Genomic DNA, 22,672 nt, shown 5'->3' on the forward strand with positions numbered 1-22,672 from the left:
AGAGAGTGGAGATTAGTTCGCTAAAACCTTGCAATTTGAGATTAGACTACATTTAGCTAGTGCTGTGTACTTGTACTCTTTACTGTCTGTATCAATTTAATCTCACAGTGGAAAGCAGACCGTGTTTCATTTGAGTGGCATGTCTTCAAACTACATGTGGAAAGAAAATTTACGGCCGTTTTCCAGCTGTCTGTCAAACAGGTCTCCGCCCCTTTAATCATACCATTGGTTTAATTTGCACATGGGGTGTTTAGTCATTGGTCTGTCTTTTGTCAACACAAAAGCATCCCCAACTCTCCCTTGCCCTGTCTGTGTGTTGTTGAACTGGGTGAGGTTCTAGTTGCGAACGAAAGAGAGAAGTAAATTATTTAAATGTCTCATATCTTTCTTGCTAGCCAACTAGCTTCCTAGGACGGAAGTTAAGCTAGCGAGACAACACGAGACCCCCTAACTACTCAAGCGGAGGCTCGTACGGAAACGGGCAGTATGAGTTTGTAGTTTGACATTAGCTAGCTAACGTTGGTCATTCATTCAGACGCGAGGTGTGGGATGGTTTTCTTTTGTGTTTAGCTATAGCCTGATAGCTACTCCGTTGGCTATGGCTAGCTAGCTTCTGCATTTGACAGCAGTGACCGCTCGAGCTACATCATGCGATTCCGCATGGATATGATCGTCACCTGTTTTTCAGCAATCAAGACAAATAAGATGCTCGCTTGTCCAAGGGAAGTAGCCACATTTGATTTAAAACCGTAGTTGGTATTAAGGAATAAGGCGGACACTGATCTTGAGAATTGGCTACAGTAGCCGTCATTGGCTATCTATCCTCGGCGAAACCGGTTTGGTAAAGTGGCTAAAGTGATTGCTAGCATAGCTACATTTGGATGCATGCGAAAAATGGCATCAACAAAGGCAAAGGTTGGGATAATTAATGAAAGCAACTCCATTCGCGAGAGTGCCAAGACCTGCGCGAGCAGTCCCATGTTGTTGGCCGGAGCAGCATCGTTAACATTGAACAACAGGACATACTCACTCGATGACCTGGACACCATTTCCACAGTTGGTAAGTTTAGGCAGCAAGACAGTATGTTACAGTACACACACTGGTGAAACTGGTCTCTCTATCACAGGGCTTCTCACACTATCCAGGCATATCAACTAGGCTATAGGGCATTAGCTACTACTGGTACATGTGTGGCTCGTGCAGAACAGCACAAGCAATGAAAGCCAAGGCGACTATGTGATCAGCCATTTCATGGAATATGACATGGGGATATGCTGACCATGACACATCATTCAACTCTTGAGTCAGAATATAGCTGTCATGACTGTTCGCTCTGCTACTTAATCTGTCAACCGGAAGTGGACAAGGACGTTCTCGGGTTTTAGTCAAGCTCACCCATAGGTTTATGGCCCGCTCTGTGGCCAATCATTGAGGAATTCATGAACCCACACAGTTGCTGGGATGGTCAACATTTTCTTGACATGGCATTAGGGGAAATATCTGTGTGCATCTCAGGGATCAAGAAGGATTAATGGGTTCATTGCACACGTGGAATAACCAGCTTGAGAAGTGAAAGCTTAATGGAGGAAACTCTTACTTTCCTTATCAGACTTTTGCGACATTGAAACCCTTGGCACGAGTTTAGGATGAGGATGAGTATATCTTTTTTTTGTAAAAAGGAACTAGCTATATTAGTAAGGTGAGGTGTCAGATGTTCCTGTTGTTATTGTGAGCAGTGCCCTGTGAATGTCAAAGTTCATGTTTGGTTCTGCTCACTCTTGTCTGGGCATGTAAGTCCTTTCACTGCATGGGTAATGTGTCAGCAGACTCAGCTGTTGAACTGTGTTTTTTTTTTCACATGGGTGGAGTCCACTCTGTGGTGAGTCTAATGCCAGAAACCAAGAATGTTAAAACAACATGCACTACTTCAAGACTGAACACAGACTTCTGATCACGAAAACCACTTAGTCTTTTACAGCGCTCTCATATTTGATTCATGACGAGGAGGACACTTGGCTAATAGAGAATTCCCATCTCATTCTAAGCCCACGTGATCAGGGAAAGCATGAAGCTTAAAATCATCCAATATGCAAAACCTTTTGTTAGATGATGATGAGAGGGATTTACTGCTTATGGCAAATCAGTTACATGTCTTGAGGACTGCTTTTGTCTAATGGTCATTGAAATAATGAGGCACCTGGCTCTCACGTGACATTTGAAGCTTACAGGCATTTTGCCCATCTTTCGTGCATATGAAATGTTTTCTGGTGCTGAGGCAAAAAAATGTTGAGTCCTAAGCCTACATCAAGATACGTGGCCGCTGGCCAAGTGCATTGAGTAGCATCAACAAGCTAGGCGCTTATTATTCCACTTCTGGCCTTGTTCCATCAAATATGTAGTGCCATTCAAATCAAATAAAAACACAGGTCTATCTATTTCTGCTCCCACAAAATTAGAACAAGAAACATTCTGTATTCTATTCAAATGCGTGTAGGCTAGCATCCAGCAAACCAAGAATCTGACCAAATAACACACCGTAGCTGTGAAAATAAGTGTCACTGTTTCCCACTAATTGATTAGATTCAGGTGTGGAGAAAAACAAAAAATAGGTCAGCTATTTTACCCTTCTTTTCCAAGTTAGTTAGATCTCTGGTTTGTTTCCATGAAACATACCTCACACTGGTGTTGAGAGAAGCATCCATTTTGTGCCATTTGTTATCACATAGCCTAACTGTTTTTCTTTATTTTTTTGGAAACACTATTCAGTACACCGTTCAAGTAATCAGTGCAGTATTTGGTGCATATCACCTTGCCTCGGGCGTTGCTCTATTGGAGAGAAAAGGACAAACCAGGCGTGACCTACTTGCAGGGGAAAACCTGTGTCACATGTCCAAAATCATGGGACATTTCTGGTGGCAATCACTCAATTTGACGAAAATAGTATATACATGCACACATCTAAAAATGCAACAGGAGCTACAAAATCAGCGGAAGGAAAATGTCAGTTGCTTCCACAGGACGATGAGGCTACTTGAGGGAGCAACAAACGGTGATCGGAAAATGACATTTCCATATGTCTTTACTGTGCAGACAGGTAGTAGTCCTAATCTCTCTACAGTTGGCTTCTGCGGCAAGGGTTCCAGAATAGAAACAAAATATTGATGGAGCTGTTGCCTAAAGACTACGCACATGTCATTATTAGCTCATTTATATTGACCAAGGTGCTCAATATAAAATATATTTTCTTTTGCTTTTTTTTGTGCTTTAGTAGTGTAGGCCTAAAGCCTGCTTGTTGGGAATCTATAGATAAGTATTACTAGGACATTGAGGAGAGAACAAACATCCATGGAATATCCATCTGATTGTACAAGAACATATCTGCCTTGAGGCGAAATATTACACCAGCAATGTTTTTCAGATATAGGAGTGCAGCTTAACTCAGAGTCAAAGCTGACCGTTATCTAACCTCTGTCTTATCATTTATTGGGACGGCAGGGTAGCCTAGTGGTTAGAGTGTTGGACTAGTAACCAGAAGGTTGCAAGTTCGAACCCCCGAGCTGACAAGGTACAAATCTGTTGTTCTGCCCCTGAACAGGCAGTTAACCCATTGAAAATAAGATTTTTTTCTTAACTGACTTGCCTATTTAAATAAAGGTTTAAAAAAAAATATATATATATATATATGATGAGTAAAAAGACAAAGAAAGGGTTTGGGCTTTGTTTGCTTGCTCTATTAGATTACCATGGAGACTGAGAACAGGGAAGGACAAAGACCCCTTGTACGAGGTAAGTCCAAACGTGCTAGAAGCCAACATTCCATGACTCTATCGGGGGATTGTGAGTCCATCTCTGTTTGCTCTGTTTGTCTACTCCCTTTCCTTACTCACAGTGAAATATGACTAGACATGGGGTGTTATTTTGTACTCCTCTTGACCTGGAGATGGGAATAGAGAAACAATCTGAATTGTTGACCTGAAATAATGAGCTCAGACTTGTGAAAGAGTGAGAAGACAACTCAAGGAATCTTGGCCAGTTCTTCCAGATTCAACCTCTTTAATTGATGGACGGGTTGAAGACATGTCAGAGATAATTGAATGTCAAAAACATAGCAAATATAGCATTCTGATGTCATGGTCTAACATAACCACAGATCAATTCTTGATTATCAAATCAAATTGTATTTGTCACATGTGCCGAATACAACAGGTGTGTAGACCTTACAGTGAAATGCTTGCCCTTAACCAACAATGCAGTATTAAGAAAAATAAGTGTTACGTAAAAAAAATTGTGGTTGATTTGTTGCAGAAATAATCTGAATTGAATGTTGCTCTATGACATTTGGGTGTGTGTGTGACAGAGAACTTAACGCCTTGTCTAATGACTGTTCCTCTCCTTGCTTCAGGCACAGGGACCTTTGGCAGGGTGTTCCTGGTGAAAGACAAGAAGAGCAGGGCGTTCTACGCTCTAAAGGCTATGAAGATCCCTGACGTGATCCGGCTCAAGCAGGAGCAGCACGTCCACAACGAGAAGGAAGTCCTGACCGAAGTCAACCACCCCTTCCTCATCAGACTGTGAGTGTCTGATCACCTCAACACCATCATCAGCCACTGATCTGCTGGAGGTGGATTTAATATACACTACCGTTCAGAAGTTTAGGGTCCCTTAGAAATGTCCTTGTTTTTGAAAGAAAAGCAAAAAATAATGTGTCCATTAAAATAACATCAAATTGATAAGAAATACAGTGTAGACATGGTTAATGTTGTAACTGACTATTGTAGCTGGAAACGGCAGATTTTTAATGGAATATCTACATAGGTTTACAGAGGCCCATTATCAGCAACCATCACCCCTGGTTTCCAATGGAAAGTTGTTAGCTAATCCAAGTTTATAATTTTAAAAGGCTAATTGATCATTAGAAAACACTTTTTTGCACAACTGAGCAAGAAGACAAGTTAGAGTGTCTAGTTTGAGAAACGGGTGCCTCACAAATCCTCAACTGTCAGCTTCATTAAATAAGACCCGCAAAACACCAGTCTCAACGTCAACAGTGGAATGCTGGCCTTGGTGTTTTGCAGGTACTCTTTAATGAAGCTGCCAGTTGAGAACTTGTGAGGCTTCTGTTTCTCAAACTAGACACTAATGTACTTGTCCTCTTGCTCAGTTGTGCACCGGGGCCTCCCACTCCTCTTTCTATTCTGGTTAGAGACTGTTTGCGGTGTTCTGTGAAGGGAGTAGTAATCAGCGTTGTACGAGATCTTCAGTTTCTTGGCAATTTCTCGCGTTGTGTAGCCCTCATTTCTCAGAACAAGAATAGAATGACGAGTTTCAGAAGAAAGTTCTTTGTTTCTGTCCATTTTGTGCCTGTAATCAAACCAACAAATTCTGATGCTCCAGATACTCAGTCTAAAGAAGGGTGGTTTTATTGCGTCTTTAATCAGAACAACAGTTTTCAGCTGTGTTAACATAATTGCAAAAGTGTTTTCTAATGGTCAATAAACCTGTTTAATTAGCTAACACAACTTGCCATTGGAAAACAGGGGTGATGGTTGCTGATAATGGGCCTCTGTACGCCTATGTAGATATTCCATAAAAATCAGCCGTTTCCAGCTACACTAGTCATTTATGACATTAACAATGTCAACTCTGTATTTCTGATCAATTTGATGTTATTTTAATGGACAAAAAATGTGCTTTACTTTCAAAAACAAGGACATTTCTAAGTGACCCCAAAGTTTTGAATGGTAGTGTATAAATAATATATATGCCATTAAGCAGAAGTATTTTTCCAAGTTGACCTCCCCTACAGTGAGTGTTTACGTTTCTATTATATGTATGTGATTAGGGGTATTGAAAACCCACGACCTTGGTGTTGATTGCACCACGCTCTTACCGACTAAGCCACACAGGGCCACTTTCCACTTGTCCTCTACAACTGTTTTGACAAGGTCCATGCCACATACTATAAGCTGAGCAAACACTGCCCAGACTACCGTGTAGTTTAGCTCTCTACATCCAACCACTGTTACCCGACAAATATTTGTGTTTGAATATTGTCACCTTGTTCGAATGTACCAGTGTGTTTATTTCCTGTTCATACCTTCCAGGTTCTGGACCCACCATGACGATCGTTTACTATACATGCTGATGGACTACGTTCCAGGCGGGGAGCTGTTCAGTTACCTCCGTAGTCGCGGGCGCTTCAGCAACACCACGGGCCTCTTCTACTCCACGGAGATCGTGTGTGCCATCGAGTACCTCCACTCCAAAGAGATCGTCTACCGAGACCTGAAGCCGGAGAATATACTGCTGGACAGCGAGGGACACATCCGCCTCACGGACTTCGGCTTCGCTAAGAAGCTCTCGGACAGGTACGATGTCATGCCGTAGAGTGCAACTTTGTTGTCCGTCGAGACGGAAATGTCTCTGGACTGTGTTATTATATTTCCAGCCTCCCTGAAACTGCACACACACACACACACACACACACATACCCAAGAGACTGGAAGCAGCACAGGGTCAGCCGCAGAGCAGCGTCCCAGTATGAGCTGTTCGTCCCCACAGGTATCATTCCATCTGGGAGCAGGTGTACTGCACAGCCAGGACATCCTTAATTGTTAGACACTATGCCCCCTAACAAGTCATAACCAGGATATTATTAGCCTGCCATGTTAATTGCGGGAGTGAATGCTGTTTGTTTTTCTGTCTCATTGTAAGACTATATCACTTTTAGGAATTGTAGCCATACAGACACATTTGCCTGATTGGCACAGTAGGGATATAGATATCCTTCCGGGAGTTGTCATATTCCACAGCCATACAATATTCACAGAATGTATGGAGGGGAATCCTTGCTCTAAGACGGAATCCCAAAACATGAGGGGAAAAAAAGCAGAGCTGAGATGAAATTGCCGTTATTTTGTTTTTATATTCGCGTTACAAGCAGCAAGTCCTCTTCGGTAACCTCAGTAGGATTGGAAGGCTGCAGCACTCCGGTTAAAAGAGTTTTGTATCTGCAGTGCAGTAGCGTAGTGATACTGCAGTAGCGCTAGTGTTTTGCAGGGAGCCTCGCTGTACACAAACCTGACCCACTGACATGTAAACAGAATGGACTAAGATTACATTTTCTCTGGCCGGGAGAGTAAAACAGAGTTAGAGTAGATGTCTCTGATGTGCAACTTGTGACCCACTTAAAGAAATGGAAGGCAAAAGAAATTGCCTCGAATGCGGCGAGAGTGTGAAGAACAAACGAATGAGCGAGCTGGCTGCCGTGTGTGTGTGTGTGTGTGTGTGTGTGTGTGTGTGTGATCAGTTTAGAAGGTGAAACATTATCACACCACACTGTTGATGCTTCCACAGTGCCACCTAGTGGCACAATAGAATGAACCCGCTTTAGGTTCGAGGATGTGCTCAGAGGTTACCGGTTTTGAGACTAACCTTCCCAGTCGTAGAGCAGCACTCTGTCCAGAGAGTACTCTGAGTCTGAGGTAGGTACTGTATGCCTATCTGATAAAGGTTTCAATGCGACAAAAAAATCTATAATTACAATGCAAGCTGCATTTTCCACATTGCAACCAAAGTGTCCTGTTCTCGTTCACTTCAAAATGTATAATAAAGATGGAAATGAAATCAGGGACCTTGAGCCTGCCCCTTAAACAGAGTAACTATTTGCATACAAATGAACCATCACCACGGCAACTGAACAAGAGTTATATTCCAGAGGGCCATTTTTTATAAATGTTTTATTCAGAACATTAGAACATCTGATAAAAATTATAATTTGTTGTGTCATATTCTGCTCCCCAGTTTAGATTCTCTCCCTGGCCTGATAATAGTGATCCAGGGTTTTATATGTCCTCCATACAGTGTTAATCAGCTGTACTATTGAACCAAAGACATTGATCTACCAATAACACAACCAGAACCAATCCTTCCAGCAAACTAAAGCTCCATCACTCTGTTGGATCCAAATACCATCCGATAGTACTGTAGGATCAGGCTATTCACGTTACAGGGTTACCCTTGGGGAAACCTAGGCTTAGAAGGATCATCAGTCAGACATGATTGGCCACACAGCCAAAATAAGCGTTTTTTGTCTCTTTCGGTGTCTCTCCATCCAGGACGTGGACTCTGTGTGGAACCCCGGAGTACCTGGCCCCAGAGGTCATCCAGAGCAAAGGTCATGGCCGGGCAGTGGACTGGTGGGCCCTGGGGATCCTCATCTTTGAGATGCTGGCTGGGTGAGTAGTAGTGTCCTGTCCTCTGGCTGAATGGGAAGGACTGGTGTTGAGCTGAACACAAGTGTCATGAGTCCTGACTGGGCAGGGGTTTAACTGAATACTGTAATGTCCCCTGACATGGCAGGGTTCAACACCAGGGGGCCCCAGTCCACCAGAGGACAAGATGAATGTGTGTTAGTAGCAGGGGTTTAACTGAATACTGTAATGTCCCCTGACATGGCAGGGTTCAACACCAGGGGGCCCCAGTCCACCAGAGGACAAGATGAATGTGTGTTAGTAGCAGGGGTTTAACTGAATACTGTAATGTCCCCTGACATGGCAGGGTTCAACACCAGGGGGCCCCAGTCCACCAGAGGACAAGATGAATGTGTGTTAGTAGCAGGGTTTGGGGTCAATTTCATTTATATTCAGAAAGTAAACTAACATTCCATTTCTCCTCATTGATTTTTAATACAAAATATTGGAATCGGAATTTCAGTTTCCATCCTGAATTGAAATAGACTTGACCCCTTCCTAGTGTAGTAGTATGTATGAAGAGTGGCTATCCTCTATGGACAATTGGCTCTGTCTATGAACATTGGGTAGTATCCAGCAGAATGTCTGTGGCGAGTCAATGGTAAGACAAGTGTGCTATTATTCGGAGAGTTGACCTCATGAGGTTACGTCACTCTGTAGTGGGCTTAATTCCAAGACCAGCCTGCCTTTTGTTTCTGTGATGACAGAGGTGGACGGTCTTAAGGATGAAAGGAAGGTTACAGATTGAAGAAAGGTCAAAGGTAACTTATTCTGACACATTTCCACGTGCGTGATCTGTGGAGACCAAGGTTTCATAATAACAAACTCTGGTGCCTTAAAGCTATGCTCTCTCGTCTGAGAACCCCACTCAGTCACTCATTAATTCAAGGCCTACAGAAGGACTGCTGAAATAGGATTTCTATAGACAGGCCGTTACCATAGCGTAACGACGCCTGGCGCGTGTTCCAAATGGCACCCTATTCCCTAAGTAGTGCACTACTTTTGAACAGAATCCTGGTCAAACGTTGTGCACTACATAGGGAATAGGGTGCCATTTGGAACAGAGGCAGTGGTGCTGGGCCATTTAGCTATGGTACATCTGCGGCCTGGTGTCTATAGAAATCCTAATTCAGCAGTGCTTCTGTAGAGTACACTGGCCTTGAATGAATGACTCACTGACTGAGTGGATGTCTGCTAGCAGCATATAGCATCACTCATGTGGCCGGCTGCTCTTCCGCTCGTCTTTGAGACGAGGGAACCAAGTTAAATGATTTGTTCTATATAGCCCAGCCTACACATGAGTTAAGCGCTTGCTTTTTGCTTATAATCCACATGCATTTCTGCAGGTGTCACATAGCCTAGGCCCTACATATTTAGCCGAGTATATGTAGCCTATGTATGCACTCACTGAACTGTGAGTCGATAAGTGTCTGCCAAGTGCCATATTATTAAGCAATAAGGCACGGGGGGTGTGGTATATGGCCTATAAGGCCAGTATACCACGGCTAAGGGCTGTTCTTACACACGACACAACGCGGAGTGCCTGGATGCAGCCCGTAGCCGTGGTATATTGGCCATATATCACAAACCCCTGAGGTGCCTTATTGCTATTTATAAACTTTATAAGAGTAATTAAATGTTTCGTCATACCTGTGGTATACGCTTCTGATATACCATGGCTGTCAGCCAATCAGCATTCAGGGCTCGAACCACCCGGTTTATAATATTACATAGATAATGCGTTGCCTCATACAATCCGTGGAAGCAAGCGAGGAGGGCTCTGATAGTGTTATGTTCAGTATGCTATCACAGAGGTTCCCAACCAGGGGTACTAGGACCCCTGAGGGTACTTTGCCTATCCACAGGGGGTACTTGAGAAGACTCAGGAGACCATAGGCCTACTGGTAAAATGGACATGAGGGGGTAAATCAGGGGTACTCCAGCTGAGCAAAATTCAGTTGGTGGTACAGTAACCAAAAAAAGGTTGGGAACCACTCCCTATCATGTGAATTAGGCGCCCCTAGAGGGCACTAGTTATTATGACCTCGGTACAGTACACAGGGTGGGTTTGGGTGTGTGTTGTTTGTTTTGCTATGGAAATGTAGCATAGCCCTTGTCCCCAGAGTGGGTCAAAATGTTAAATCTGAGATTTTACTTCATATCTACGCCTTTTGAATAAAATCAAAGTTGATGGGCCTAGAATGTTAATTTTATTAAATATTTTTTTTGTATTTTACATATTGATTAAATATATATAAATATAGAAACCTGCAACTCGACAAGAGTGGTAGGTGAAGTTGTCAGTGAATCAGAGGTCGTTCTGTACGTGCCTCTTCACCTCACCCTAGTCTTTTCATGTACCCGTGGAGAATTCAGTGGCCTTGGCTTCTAGTGAAGAAAAATGTGACCTTCTCCATAGCATTCGTCACACTGGCCTTTTTGAAGTGTGCGCACACACTCGGCGCTCCAGGAGACAAAAGCTCCCTTCAGAACAACGCGCCCTAAAGGTTGACTGCCGCGTAACCGTTTTGTCAAAGGTCCTGTAGCTTCCGTAGTGGAAGAATGTAGAGGGGGGCTTCTGAAAGTTACGTGGTGCGGTAGGTTTACGCACTCAGACATCCATCCTCCCCAGGGTCCTGACTTCTGGGAATAGTCATGACGAGGTCACCTGTGCTCTTAACTCCACACACACACTCAGTCCAGCCCGCTTGTATCTTACAAACACACACACACACACATAGACAGTCCAGTAGGCTTGTATCATCCTGTATCTAATCCTGCCTGGAGGGGGAGCCTGCCCTCCTTAATGGAAACCGCCCTGTCTTTGTGTGTGGTCCTCCCTCACACTCACATCACAACATCTTATCTGGTCAATGTAGCCTATTCCAGGTCCATGTGAACCGGAAATAGTTTTAATTTCTCGACTTATCGGCCTAACTGTTTTTCTACAATATATGGAAGATGGATATTCTTGAGAGTCTTCTTGTCAATTCTTGCTGTAGCTGTGCTAGTTTTAAATCTACTCCTGAACACCTAGGCCTACTCCTACATACGGACTATCCTAACTCCTACTAAATAACACAGAGGCCTACTCCTACATACAGACGATCCTAACTCCTACTGCTAAACATGTTAGTAGTTCCCTGTTTTGATGTATCCTGTTTTCACCGTATCCTCCATCCGCTCCTCTCCCCATCCTCCTCCCTGTGGAATCTTGGCGACACCTCAGGTGTTACGTAAAACCGTAGGTTACTGTTGCATAAGAGGAGCCAAGTTTCTAGGCTCTCACTGTCCAGCACCGGGGACCTAGACTAATCTACTGGCAGGCTGACGGGGGTACCTGGGGGAGCGGGGTGGTAGCCTGGGGGGGGGGGGAGTAGTCTGCACTTGGCCTCCCTCCTCTCTCTCTACCATCCAGTAAGAGGAGGAGCCATTAGAACAGCAGCTCTCTGTTGATTCATCCTTTGGCTCCCTTCGTATTCTACCAACGCCCAGACTCTTCCCCCCCCCCTTCTGCTCTGACATTCACTGTAGAGACCTGTCCCTGCTTAAGACATCACATTCCCCTTGGCAACGAGCTTCTCCGAAGGACTTTATTCTGATCTCAGGACATGACCAAAAAAATCATTAGCGGGCATTATTTATCCCTTCCTTATCCTGTTCGTATTAGTCATTTCAGTTTATTGACAGGTTTTGACTGATGCGTGCCGTCGTCACATGATGCAGTTCAACCTCTGATTGTTGGCAATGTGTCTCATCTGGCTTTCGTCTGACCGTCTTACTTCAATGAATCTATGACACAATTCTCTCAGGCTTTTTATGTAACAATTGCTTAACACTATGGGCTACTGTATGTTTAAGCTTAAACTCTATTGGAACAGGTTCGCTACTGGAGCAGTACGGAGAAATGAAAACCACACAACTTGAATAATTTAGGAAAAGAATGCCGGCTTGTATAAATAAAAAAAATAGTTTCAAAAGAATGAATCACCTTGAGTAAATATTGATATGTGAAATTTGTACGATAAGCTCAATATGAATGAAATGCATCAATAGTACAATAGACTTAAATATCGGTCGTACATCCTGCCTATACTAGTTTACTAGGGCCCACCCAACTCTATCCTAATCTGACGGTCACTCAGATTTCATTGTTCAATAGAAGTACAGTAAACATTAATCCACAGAAAAACACAACCCAATTGACAGATACTGACATGGATCAAATGTGAGTGACTGTGCCTATCAATAAACACTAAGGCGTTTTAAGTGTGGCATGTGCTTAAAACAATCCCACTGCAATGTATGATGCAATGATGTCTTGCAAGAAAAATCCTACCACACCATAGTTGGCAGTGCAAATTCGGTGTTCTCCAAGGAAAAGAAATCTTCGCATGCAAATCTTCTTATTGATGTCCTGGGTTCGGGCGGCTCGCCATCTTTGGTGAAAATGAATCCATAGTCACACAAAAAACCTGACCAAATCCTGGCGTCAATCTCTCCCTCAATCCCTTCACAGCTCATTTGTATAAATAAGTGAGTGTTAATATCCAGTTCTCTCTTTTTAGTTCAGTTTCATACAACTTCTCAACAATTTGAAACAGTTTATCTTCCATGGAATGGCGGTAGCTCTTCACATTCCATTCTAGCTCTTTTTTTTTTTAAATCATTTTTTTATGCATGTTAGCGCCAACTGGTGTAGAGCGTGAGGTTAGGAGAGGGACTAAGAGAATATTGAGTTCTGATTGGCTCAAAATAAACTGCTCGTCATGCAGCTTCTGGCAGCTGATTTGTAATAGCTGTCAGCTTAAACATATAGCAATATTGTATAATGTGATTGGTTACTGGAATCTCACTGGTAACGATAGGTAATCAACATTAGTTGACCTGCGTTACGTTTGTTTTGTGTTACACATCTAACAGCCTCCAGGCCCCCATTCCACTGGAGGAGGTTTCCGATTCCATTTTGACAGGCTCAGCTCGGCAGCCCCTGTGACAAACTGGTGTCATTATCCGTCTGTCTGCTGCATGTGTAATGCATTTAGCTCGGCTGGCCTGGCCCATTATGTAATGCGGCCTGTACGGTTAATGGCTTGTCCAGGCTGTAGTAGTGCTGGGGAAGCATTCACCATTAAACCATCAAGAGTCACCAGAATGCAGCTGATTGGTCTGAGGAGCTACGGCTCTGTACTGCACAGAGACACGTAGGCGAGTGTGTTCATACATGTGCGCAGACACACACACACACACACACACACAGGGTCAAACGGCACACACCGGTCACCAGATGAGTTATTTAAACTGTAGGGTCACGTGTTTCACTGCTTTGTGTTGTCGTGTACTTTAGTGCAGCCCTTTCAATTTTCTGTTTATAGCTAGGCTTCCATCCATCAACAATCTGCATAAAAATATGTGCATTTTCCCGCCACAGATGTGTTTTCATCAAATTGATTTTTGCGGATAACAAAGCTGTGCGTGGTGACGTAGGACATATCAAAATAACCTTTGCGGTTAAATTCCCATGTACCGACAAATAAATACAGGTAAATGGGTTTCCTTATCTTTTTTAACTCTACTGATGGTTTTGTCACAAACAAATGTTGCGCTTTGTATAGCAAATGTGCCCGCTCTGGTCTTGACAGCTGGGCTCTAGTCAACAGCTAACAGAGTGCGGGTAGGCAACATAATTATGAGATTGTAATGGACAAAAAAGAGATTATTTGTTGAACAGCAGCATCACATCTGTAATCTAATAAACTGCATGCTTTCCCATGCCGTAGTGGGAGGACATTTTACATTATTTAGCAGACGCTCTTTAGCCGATGATCCAGAGTTACTTACAGTAGTGAGTGCATACATTTTTATACTGGACCTCTGTGGGAATCGAACCCACAACCCTGGCGTTGCAAGTGCCATGCTCTACCAACTGAGCCACACGGGACCACACCAAATATCACCGTGTGACACTTAAGTTTACTTCAGTATAATGGTTGTCAATATTTGCGCCATAAAAGCATTTCCACTGCCATTTCTCGCCCAATCAATTTTACAGACACATCTTGTATAGCGTATTCTGCTTGGCGGACATTTAGAAGGTTTACCGACAAATTTGTTCTTTCCATCAAGCCTGTCGTGACATTTTAATCTGACGTATTGACTCGCAAAAATCTGTTGGATGGAAACCTGGCTTTTGATGCTATTTTTACAGGGTGATTTCATTTATTTTTTATTTTTTTTGGCCAATAGGAGCAAACATTTTGAAGGTTGAGGAGCGATGACTGTTTTCTGACATGTTATTTTTCCCTCCAGGTACCCACCGTTTTTTGATGACAATCCTTTTGGTATTTATCAGAAGATCCTCGCCGGAAAGCTGGAATTCCCGCGGCATCTGGATTTCTATGTAAAGTAAGTCGCGCACACACCCAAGCACAGGGGATTGTGGGTGAAATCATGGAGGGAAAGTACCCAAAGTCTAGCACTGCCTCGGCACAAATGTATTCCATTATGATACATAATATACGATAAGCCGTCTTCTATCATTTCAACTTGAGAGGAGAATTTATGGAAGTTGTTTTTCACATCACATTTCAATCAGATTTTTAGATTTAGGTCTTGGCAAGCAGGAAACAAAATGTTCCTGAGAGAAGTCTTTCTCCAGACTGTAATTGGAAACAACCGAATGCACCACCACACACACTCTACCCATAACAAACAGTGTGTTTTGGAAATGCATTATTGCCAATACTTATGATTAGGACCTGACAATTGGAATTTGTCAGAGGTGCATTGTGAATACCTTTAGTTGTGTATGTGCATCTGGGAATGTACTAAATCCTATATTTAACCTATCCTGGTGTGTGTGTGTGTGACCGTGTGTGTGTGTGAGACCGTGTGTGAGACCGTGTGTGTGTGTGAGACCGTGTGTGTGTGTGAGACCGTGTCTGTGTGTGCCTGCCCGCGCACGCAGACAACGGATCTACGTGTGTGCGCGCTAACGGCTGCGTCACACAGCGCAACCATCCTCCCAAACGACCGGGTCAATCTGCCTCCCATGCAGAAGATGAAGAGCTAGCTATGCCTAATGTGGGGTGCGGGCCCTCACTAATGACACACCCTGCTGAGTTGGAACTCGTCCTTTTAAACCCATCAGAACCGTCACACTGCTCCTCAGAACAGCTGGGGGTTGGAGTAATGTGAGGAGATTACCGGCTTTAGGAGGAGAGGGCCTGGGACGCACTCAATCAGCCCTGACACACTGGCCCAACCGGATACCTGGGAGAGGCACACACACACACACACACACAGTTTTACCTAACGCACACACACACACAGTCCCGCTGCTACATAACACACCAACAATAGAGCCCCCAAACACTTAAGCCGTCTTATCTTTTGGCCACCAGACTTTTTTAAATATTCCCTCCAGCTATATCACTGTCACTTTGACCCACTCCCATCCATCCATCAGAGTTGCCTGTCTCTGGCTGTGTTTGTCTGTCCATTGCAGTAACTCTTTTCTATCGCAGAGAAGATAAGACATGTTACAGTATTACTGAACAGGTGTGAGACCAGCTTATTGTAAAGTTTTATGCCATTCTAAATATAATGTATTTAGTAACGTCACTGTGCAGGGCTTTCTGCATAAAAACGTATTGGGGGGGGCAAAGTGTTTTTTCAGGCCGCCAAAATCCAAACCGAAAGAAAGAAAGATGCAAAGTGTTTTCAGTGTAAACTTAAATGACTAAAACCAGATATAAAGTATGAAGAAAAGATCATGGGCCTATGTATTTTTAAATAAGAGAACTGTCGACTAACAATCACCAAAATAAAAACGAGCGAGTCAGGGGAAAATTAAAAATTCAAAAAACAATGCATTCAGGAGTATTTTTGTCATGCATTGGGGCCCCCATTTGATTTTGTTATAATTTTAGAGTCACTCAGATAGCATAAGTCATGGCAAAATGTGTAGATTTGCAGGAAATGTGCTTTAAAACTGCAACAAATGATCTCTGCCACAAGTCAAAATATGTAGAATTCCACAAAAATGTTGGTTGGTTCACCATTGGCCACGCCCACTGCCACGCTCCTACCACTCCCACCACCTAAGCCCCATTTTGATCCAGAAAAAAAGCCATGCTGTGTTGTATATTTCCATTGAAATGTACAGTGACATAGTTTGTCGATTGCATGAGATAGAATTGTCTCAGATTGGGCAATCAATTGGGGTTAAGGAAAGATGTGTTTCCCCCTCAACGTTTCATAAGGCAGGCTACATGACCATATTTCTATTTAACCAGGAAAAAAACTGTTGATGTTAGAAATGTCTTTTGTGAAGGAGACCTAAGCGAGAGGTCAGCATGAAGTAGCCAGTGGGTACATACAATTACAATGGTCAGTGGACATTTTTCTTTTAATCAGAGCTTTAAACTCTGATTAAAGTCTTTAAAGTCTCTTGTAGTTTGTTCCAGGACCAAGGAGTATTATAGGAGTCGGATTGTTTCCCCATTTCAGTCCTTGCCCTAGGAACTCTAAAAGAGGGCACTGAATGAGAGCGGAGGCTGTCGGATTGGGAAGTTGTTGTTTGGGTTGAAGACACTAAAATGCAGACTGTCAATATTCGGCTAGTATATTTCCGTCTGTGCTGGCATCTCGTTGGTTGTAATATATACGTCAGCTTTATTGAAAGCTCACTCTGTCAGCGCCGGCCGCATATCATCGGAAAACTTACACCGTCCTTTTAAAGACAAATTCATCCCTAAAGTATGCCTACTCCTAGCATCTTCATAGTTGTCACTTTCCCTCAATTAAAAGAGAGGGAGGGAAAGAGCAAGAGCGAGAGAGATGTTTCTGTTTGGATGCAACTCGCATATACACACACACACACACACACACACACACAGGATGTACCGCTCTGTTAACCTGACGGACTCATAAAGGTGCCATGGGGTATCTGTTGTTCCAATGGCCAAGCTCATCCATCTTGTTGTCAGCTTTTGGATGGAAATGGACTTCTTGGCTTCTGACTGAAACTGCAGACATGCAGTAGATCTGCTGTCTGAACACACACACACACACACACACACACTGCTGTCTGGAGATAGATTGTTAGTGTGAAGTCATTGTAACTCTCCACCTGACTGTCTTTCTATTGTTTTCCAGAGATCTCATCAAGAAGTTCCTCGTCATTGACCGAGCCAGGAGGTTAGGCAATATGAAGGTGAGTTTCAAGATCAAATCACTATTGGGATTTGATTTCAGAAAGGTTTATTATCCCAAGCTATACTAAAACGTTACGTGAGAACAGATACACAGTACTAATTAAACAGAATTTCAAGTATTTTGTTCACTCGGCAGGTTGTGGAGTGAGAATTCTGCAGTTTGACGTCACCCTCTCAACACTGAGACGGAAAAGGAAAAGGCCAAGGAAGTGACTGAATGTCTGCATTTGGTTCCAATTAGCTGGATACAGGAAGTTGTTGTAGAGGTAGTTTGCACCATTATAAGGGTGGGAGGGGCTGGCAGGGGTTTAGGGTGGATCACAGAAAAACGCATTTCCCCTTCCTATGCACTGTCAGTAAGTCAGTTTAGTAGTTAATCACATGGTGTGTCGGTTCATTACTTAGTCCTGCCATTTCAGCATGACTGTGCATTCTATGCAAATATTAATTATATCTTGCTGGTAGCCAGGATGTCCACTGTAGGAGTGAAGCCAGTATGCACGAGCCATCTGCACAGGAAATGTATAAGAGGCAACAGAGAAGCTGTATAGGAGGCACAGTGAGAAATGGAGTCTCCCTCCACAATAAACACGGTCTCTTGGTAACGCCATATTCCCTTTTATAGTGCACTGCCTTTGAACAGGGCCCATAGGGCTCTGGTTGAAAGTAGTGCACTATGTCGGGAATAGGGTTCCATTTGGGACGCTGTGTCACTCAGTGGAGTGATCTGTAATTCCTCTTGTGTGAAATAATGTATTTTTACACCACTGTGATGAATTGGCTCTCCCGTCATAACAGAAGGGATTTTATATCTTGAACTGCACAATGCTGCCCATTCTACGAGACACTGAGCGGGCCAAAGTAGACGCCATGCACATCTTTAACTCTCAAGGCGAACTGATTGTTCCTTGATTGCTTGCCACCGTTGTGTGCAGTATGTGTGTGTGTGCCTCAGGAACACTGCAGGCCTGGTTTGTACTCATCCACCTAAGATGGAAAGACGGCGTGAAAGAAAAATCAACAACTTGTATTTATCTGTTTCAGACTTCTAGTCCCTGTAGTCCACCGCCATTTTATGATTCATTCATTGGAGTCGTGCATTTGTGTCTGGCACTGACGTTCAATCGAAGGATGATGTCTGAGTGTTTTGAATTACACCGTTCAAAGGCATGAGAGTCAATGTGGGAGTATATGAAGGCTCTTTTCAATAAAACAACTGTTGGTAAGCACAATGATTAAATAAACATAATTCAGCACACAGTCTGTTATTGACTTGTGCCTCAAAGGGTTTTCTGAGGAAAATGTGCTAGTTAGCTGACTAGCTAGCTGACTCATGGAGTGGTCTCGCCACACACTCCCAGTATACCGGGAAAATCACCACAGACACCACAAAGTGTTTAGAAGGAACGAAGTGTTTTGCTCTAATTATTCTTATTTCAAACTGTTTATTCCAGACGAGAGAAATAGTTTATTTATCCTGATTCCAGATTGTGTCGAATAGATCGCCCACAGACGGCTCTGATGCACAGTGTCTTCTCTTGCAGAACGGAGCAGACGATGTGAAAAAGCACAGATGGTTCAAGGCTATAGACTGGGATGGTGTACCTCTGAGGAAACTGAAGGTCTGTCACGTTGGCGATATTACACGCACAATCATCCAGACACATCAATGGGAACACCCGTAAAACGTACACTTTATTTTCAGCATATACTGTTTTCATTAAACTCACCATTTTAGAGTTGATATACTTTTTTTTTTAAACACCTGCTTTTTTTTTTAGCTCTTTTTGATGTATTCAGCGTCACATTATTTTTGTTCCCTCAGCCACCCATAGTTCCCAAGGTGTCCCACGAAGGTGACACGTCAAACTTTGATGCCTATCCCGAGGAAGAGTGGAAGAAAGATGCACCTGTGCCAGCAAAGGATTTAGAAATCTTCAAGAACTTCTAAAAAAAAAAAAAAAAAAAAAAAAAAAAAAAAAAAAAAAAAGGGGTGGAAGTAACGACAGAAATACTTTGAGAACATATAGGTCTTGTAGAGAAAGACTTGAGAATGTTTAGATCTTGGAAAAGGTGAGTCAAACTTCTAGATGTTGAAAAAAAATATAGAAAGACTTCTGGATCTTGCTGAATAACAGAAGGACTGGTAAATCATCTGAGATATCACCATTGTATGGTCAGCAAGAGAACTTCTAAGCTTCCAAGTCCCAGAACTTTATCTTGCTTGAAGACATTGAAGTGTTCCACATTGGGTGGAAGAGCAGGAGAGAATTTACCTAAAAAAAATAACTAACAGCGTCATCATATCACCACACTGTTTATCTATCATTAATTTATTTGAAAATGTTTTTTTTTTCCACTTAACTAAAACCTCAGTCCTCAGTTTCTTTGTTTCTCTGAGCCTTCTCCTGTTATGCAAAAATAAAATGATGGTCCTCTTTGAACCAAAGGGCATTGTTACTGAAATGAATATGTTTCAAATGCAATAATCAGGAATTTTTATATTTTGTTGGGCCAAAAAGGTTCCAGTTTTCTTTGTTGGAACTTGTGGGACATAAGCAAAGCTTATGATCCAAAAATGATCACGCATACAGTAGACTCAGTATTGAGCTGTACAGTAAATGGAATTTACATGTATGGTTACTACATCCTTACTTAGATTGTACTGGATATTTGTCAATGAGAAAGTAGCAAACTTGTACAGGAAGTACTACAATATCATGCCAAGCAAGCTTTGTAATATAATTTTTGTAATAAAATAACTGGCCGCTAGTCAAATAGTCTGTTAAACTTGTCATTTTGAGCTGTAAGTACTTGGCTATCTATCGGCCAGACTTCCGTGCATGTGTGCATCAAGGCCAGACCAGAAAAGCACTTGTAAAAGGTGCCTTTGGATGTGACATACTGTATGTCTTCTTCTTTTCTCCTGACAAGCGAGTGGTACTTTTTCCAAGTTTATTTATATCACACACACTGTTTATACTTGAGCTGTGCCGTTGAAAACGTTGACTGTTAATCATGATATACGTGGAATAATTGTTGTGGAAGAAGTGTAGCTAGTTGCTATATGTGGAATCGGGTTTCCTCCCATCTTTTTCTTCCATCCACTTTGTCCTGTTTTGCTGTTCACGCAATAACAAGAAATGTCCCTGTATATTGACTGGTATGTCTATCTTTCTCTAGGTCTCTTTCACGTACTATAAAGAACTGTAGAATACAGATCTCCAGCTGGTTTCATGTATAGCCAAGCAGGAAGTTGGCTTCAGGCAGCCAATAAACTCTTGTCTTCTCTCCACCAATCATATCACTGGCCTGTAGAAAGCACATCATGACTAGACTCATCATAGTACAATCACAAACTGTCTCTCACACTTACTTAGTAACACTTAAGTCATTTGTGTCCCTTTTAGTAAACTTAAATTATTTGAATTGAACAATTTGGTTGCTTGTATATAATGTTTTATGTAGTTTTCTTAACCAATTATGAAACAATACTCAGTGTGAGTTTACACCAAACGGACCGAATAATTAGGACTTTTGGTCAATGCGTGTATTGTTTCTTTGCATCTTTTTGTTGTGTATCTTAGGGAATTTGCTTTACAATCCTCAGCCTTTTGCCTTTTTTTAAGATGTTTTATGTATTAGCAAAAAGAAAACATAAGAAAGAAGAAATACTGTACTTTTAGGTCAATACAAGCAAATGATATTTTATACCCAATACCATTTTACCAATGCCTTTTCTCAAAGTGTATAGATTTTTTTGAATTATTATTTAACAGCCTACCTTACAAACGTTGTATGGCCTTTTCATATTGTTAATGTTGCAGTACTGTAATTGAACTTCTTGAGATACTGTTTAAAAGATCCACCCAACCAGGATTAAAAACACCTATCCACTGACTCAACTGATTCTCTTTCCTCTCTGAAGTGTGGTTGTAATATATTGTAATGTATTAATAGCAATTGCGATACTTCACTTTCTGATAGGCTAGGTAGAATTGTCTCCATATTGCTTACATCTATGTAATCGTTTCAGATGTAATCATTTCAGATGTATCAGAGTACTTGTGGTGGTAGGAGCCAGGGTTAGATTTGTAATTCAGAATAGGATGTGATTATCTATTTCCACATTGGTTTTGTATATACTGTAGGTTATGTGACTGAGGGTTGTCTGGTTGGCCAAACGCTATTAAGAGTATCATAACCTTTAATCTTCTCAATGATTCAATAGCTCTTAGCTGGCCTTAGAAGTATTAGCTACCACTATTTCCAGTCATCAGACAAATGAGCTTTCGGAGTGTTTCAGTCGGTTGGTAATTTGTCTACAAGTTCACCGGCCTAGTCTGTATCTACACAACATTGTAATTGAGTTGTGTGTGTGTGTGTGTGCATGAACACTATAAACCGCACAGCAGTCATCGATTTAGGAGCTTCATTATCCCCTCTCTTAAAGGCTCTCATTCATCCAAATGAATCTAAAAGGTATAATTTCAAGAAAGTAATTAGTGTTAACAGTGGAAAGTGACTCGTCTTGTCTGGACCTAGTGTTGCATGACATCCAAGGCTGCTCCAGAGATGCATAGCAGAGTGGAGCAGCCTCTGTAATAACCGACTAATGTATCCCTTATGATCAGAGACTCCACTGAGACTCCACGACCGTTTTTCAAATGGCACTCTATTCCCTATATAGCGCACTACTTTTGATCAGGGCCCATAGGGCTTGGGTCAGGAGTAGTGAACTATATAGAGAATAGGGTGCCAATTGAGAGACTGACATACTTTCCCTGACATCCCAGGAAAATGTGTGTTCCTCAGTGAATATCACATCTTCTACCCGCTGCACAGTGCAGCTCATGTACTGTTATTTTCTTTAATGGATGTCTGAAGATGTTTGTACATCTGTGTTTACCATTTACGTTTCTGTGTTCAGCAGATGCTAACGGTGACTCATGTTTGACTGGGGGTCCAGTTGACCACAGCGACTCAACCATATCACAGTCTTACCATAGACACCCATACATACGGCATTGAAGGAAATTAACTCTCTCTGAATCATTCCTCATTACGAATGATTGAGAATAATAAGTTAATTGAATTAAACCCTTATAAAAATGATTACATTCCGAAAATTCTAATTCAAGCCTTAGGACAATAAGTGCTGTGAGGTACCTCTGCTCTGTCATTGATACAATGCTAGAGCC

The 22,672-nt window shown here is 42.3% G+C and overlaps 1 protein-coding gene across 5 annotated transcripts; it reads left to right on the forward strand.

The window, feature by feature from the left end:
• The first annotated feature begins 277 nt into the window (after positions 1 to 277).
• Positions 278 to 21,371, forward strand: LOC135543554 (cAMP-dependent protein kinase catalytic subunit PRKX-like). Of its 5 annotated transcripts, none has more exons than XM_064970911.1 (8): positions 278 to 1,060; positions 4,404 to 4,572; positions 6,106 to 6,369; positions 8,119 to 8,238; positions 14,563 to 14,658; positions 17,413 to 17,470; positions 18,516 to 18,693; positions 19,016 to 19,093. In XM_064970911.1, the coding sequence occupies exons 1-7, from the start codon at positions 886 to 888 to the stop codon at positions 18,642 to 18,644; spliced, it is 1,011 nt and encodes a 336-aa protein (XP_064826983.1). In that variant the 5' UTR covers positions 278 to 885; the 3' UTR covers positions 18,645 to 18,693; positions 19,016 to 19,093. The 5 variants fall into 5 exon arrangements, 2 of the variants coding, with proteins under 2 accessions (XP_064826983.1, XP_064826982.1); XR_010456222.1 differs by adding an exon at positions 19,297 to 19,318 and having other exon boundaries at positions 279 to 1,060; positions 18,516 to 19,093; XR_010456223.1 differs by lacking the exon at positions 18,516 to 18,693 and adding an exon at positions 17,608 to 17,737 and having other exon boundaries at positions 279 to 1,060.
• Positions 21,372 to 22,672: the final 1,301 nt, after the last annotated feature.

The sequence above is a fragment of the Oncorhynchus masou genome, chromosome 7 (assembly GCF_036934945.1).
Source record: "Oncorhynchus masou masou isolate Uvic2021 chromosome 7, UVic_Omas_1.1, whole genome shotgun sequence".
NCBI classification, from domain to species: domain Eukaryota; kingdom Metazoa; phylum Chordata; class Actinopteri; order Salmoniformes; family Salmonidae; genus Oncorhynchus; species Oncorhynchus masou.

Coding starts and splice junctions, on each gene's coding strand:
- LOC135543554 (XM_064970910.1), top strand. CDS start 886: ATGCGAAAAATGGCATCAACAAAGGCAAAGGTTGGGATAATTAATGAA. Junction 6,370..8,118: donor GCTAAGAAGCTCTCGGACAG/GTACGATGTCAT, acceptor CTCTCCATCCAG/GACGTGGACTCTGTGTGGAA. Junction 17,471..19,015: donor GGAGGTTAGGCAATATGAAG/GTGAGTTTCAAG, acceptor CTTCTCTTGCAG/AACGGAGCAGACGATGTGAA.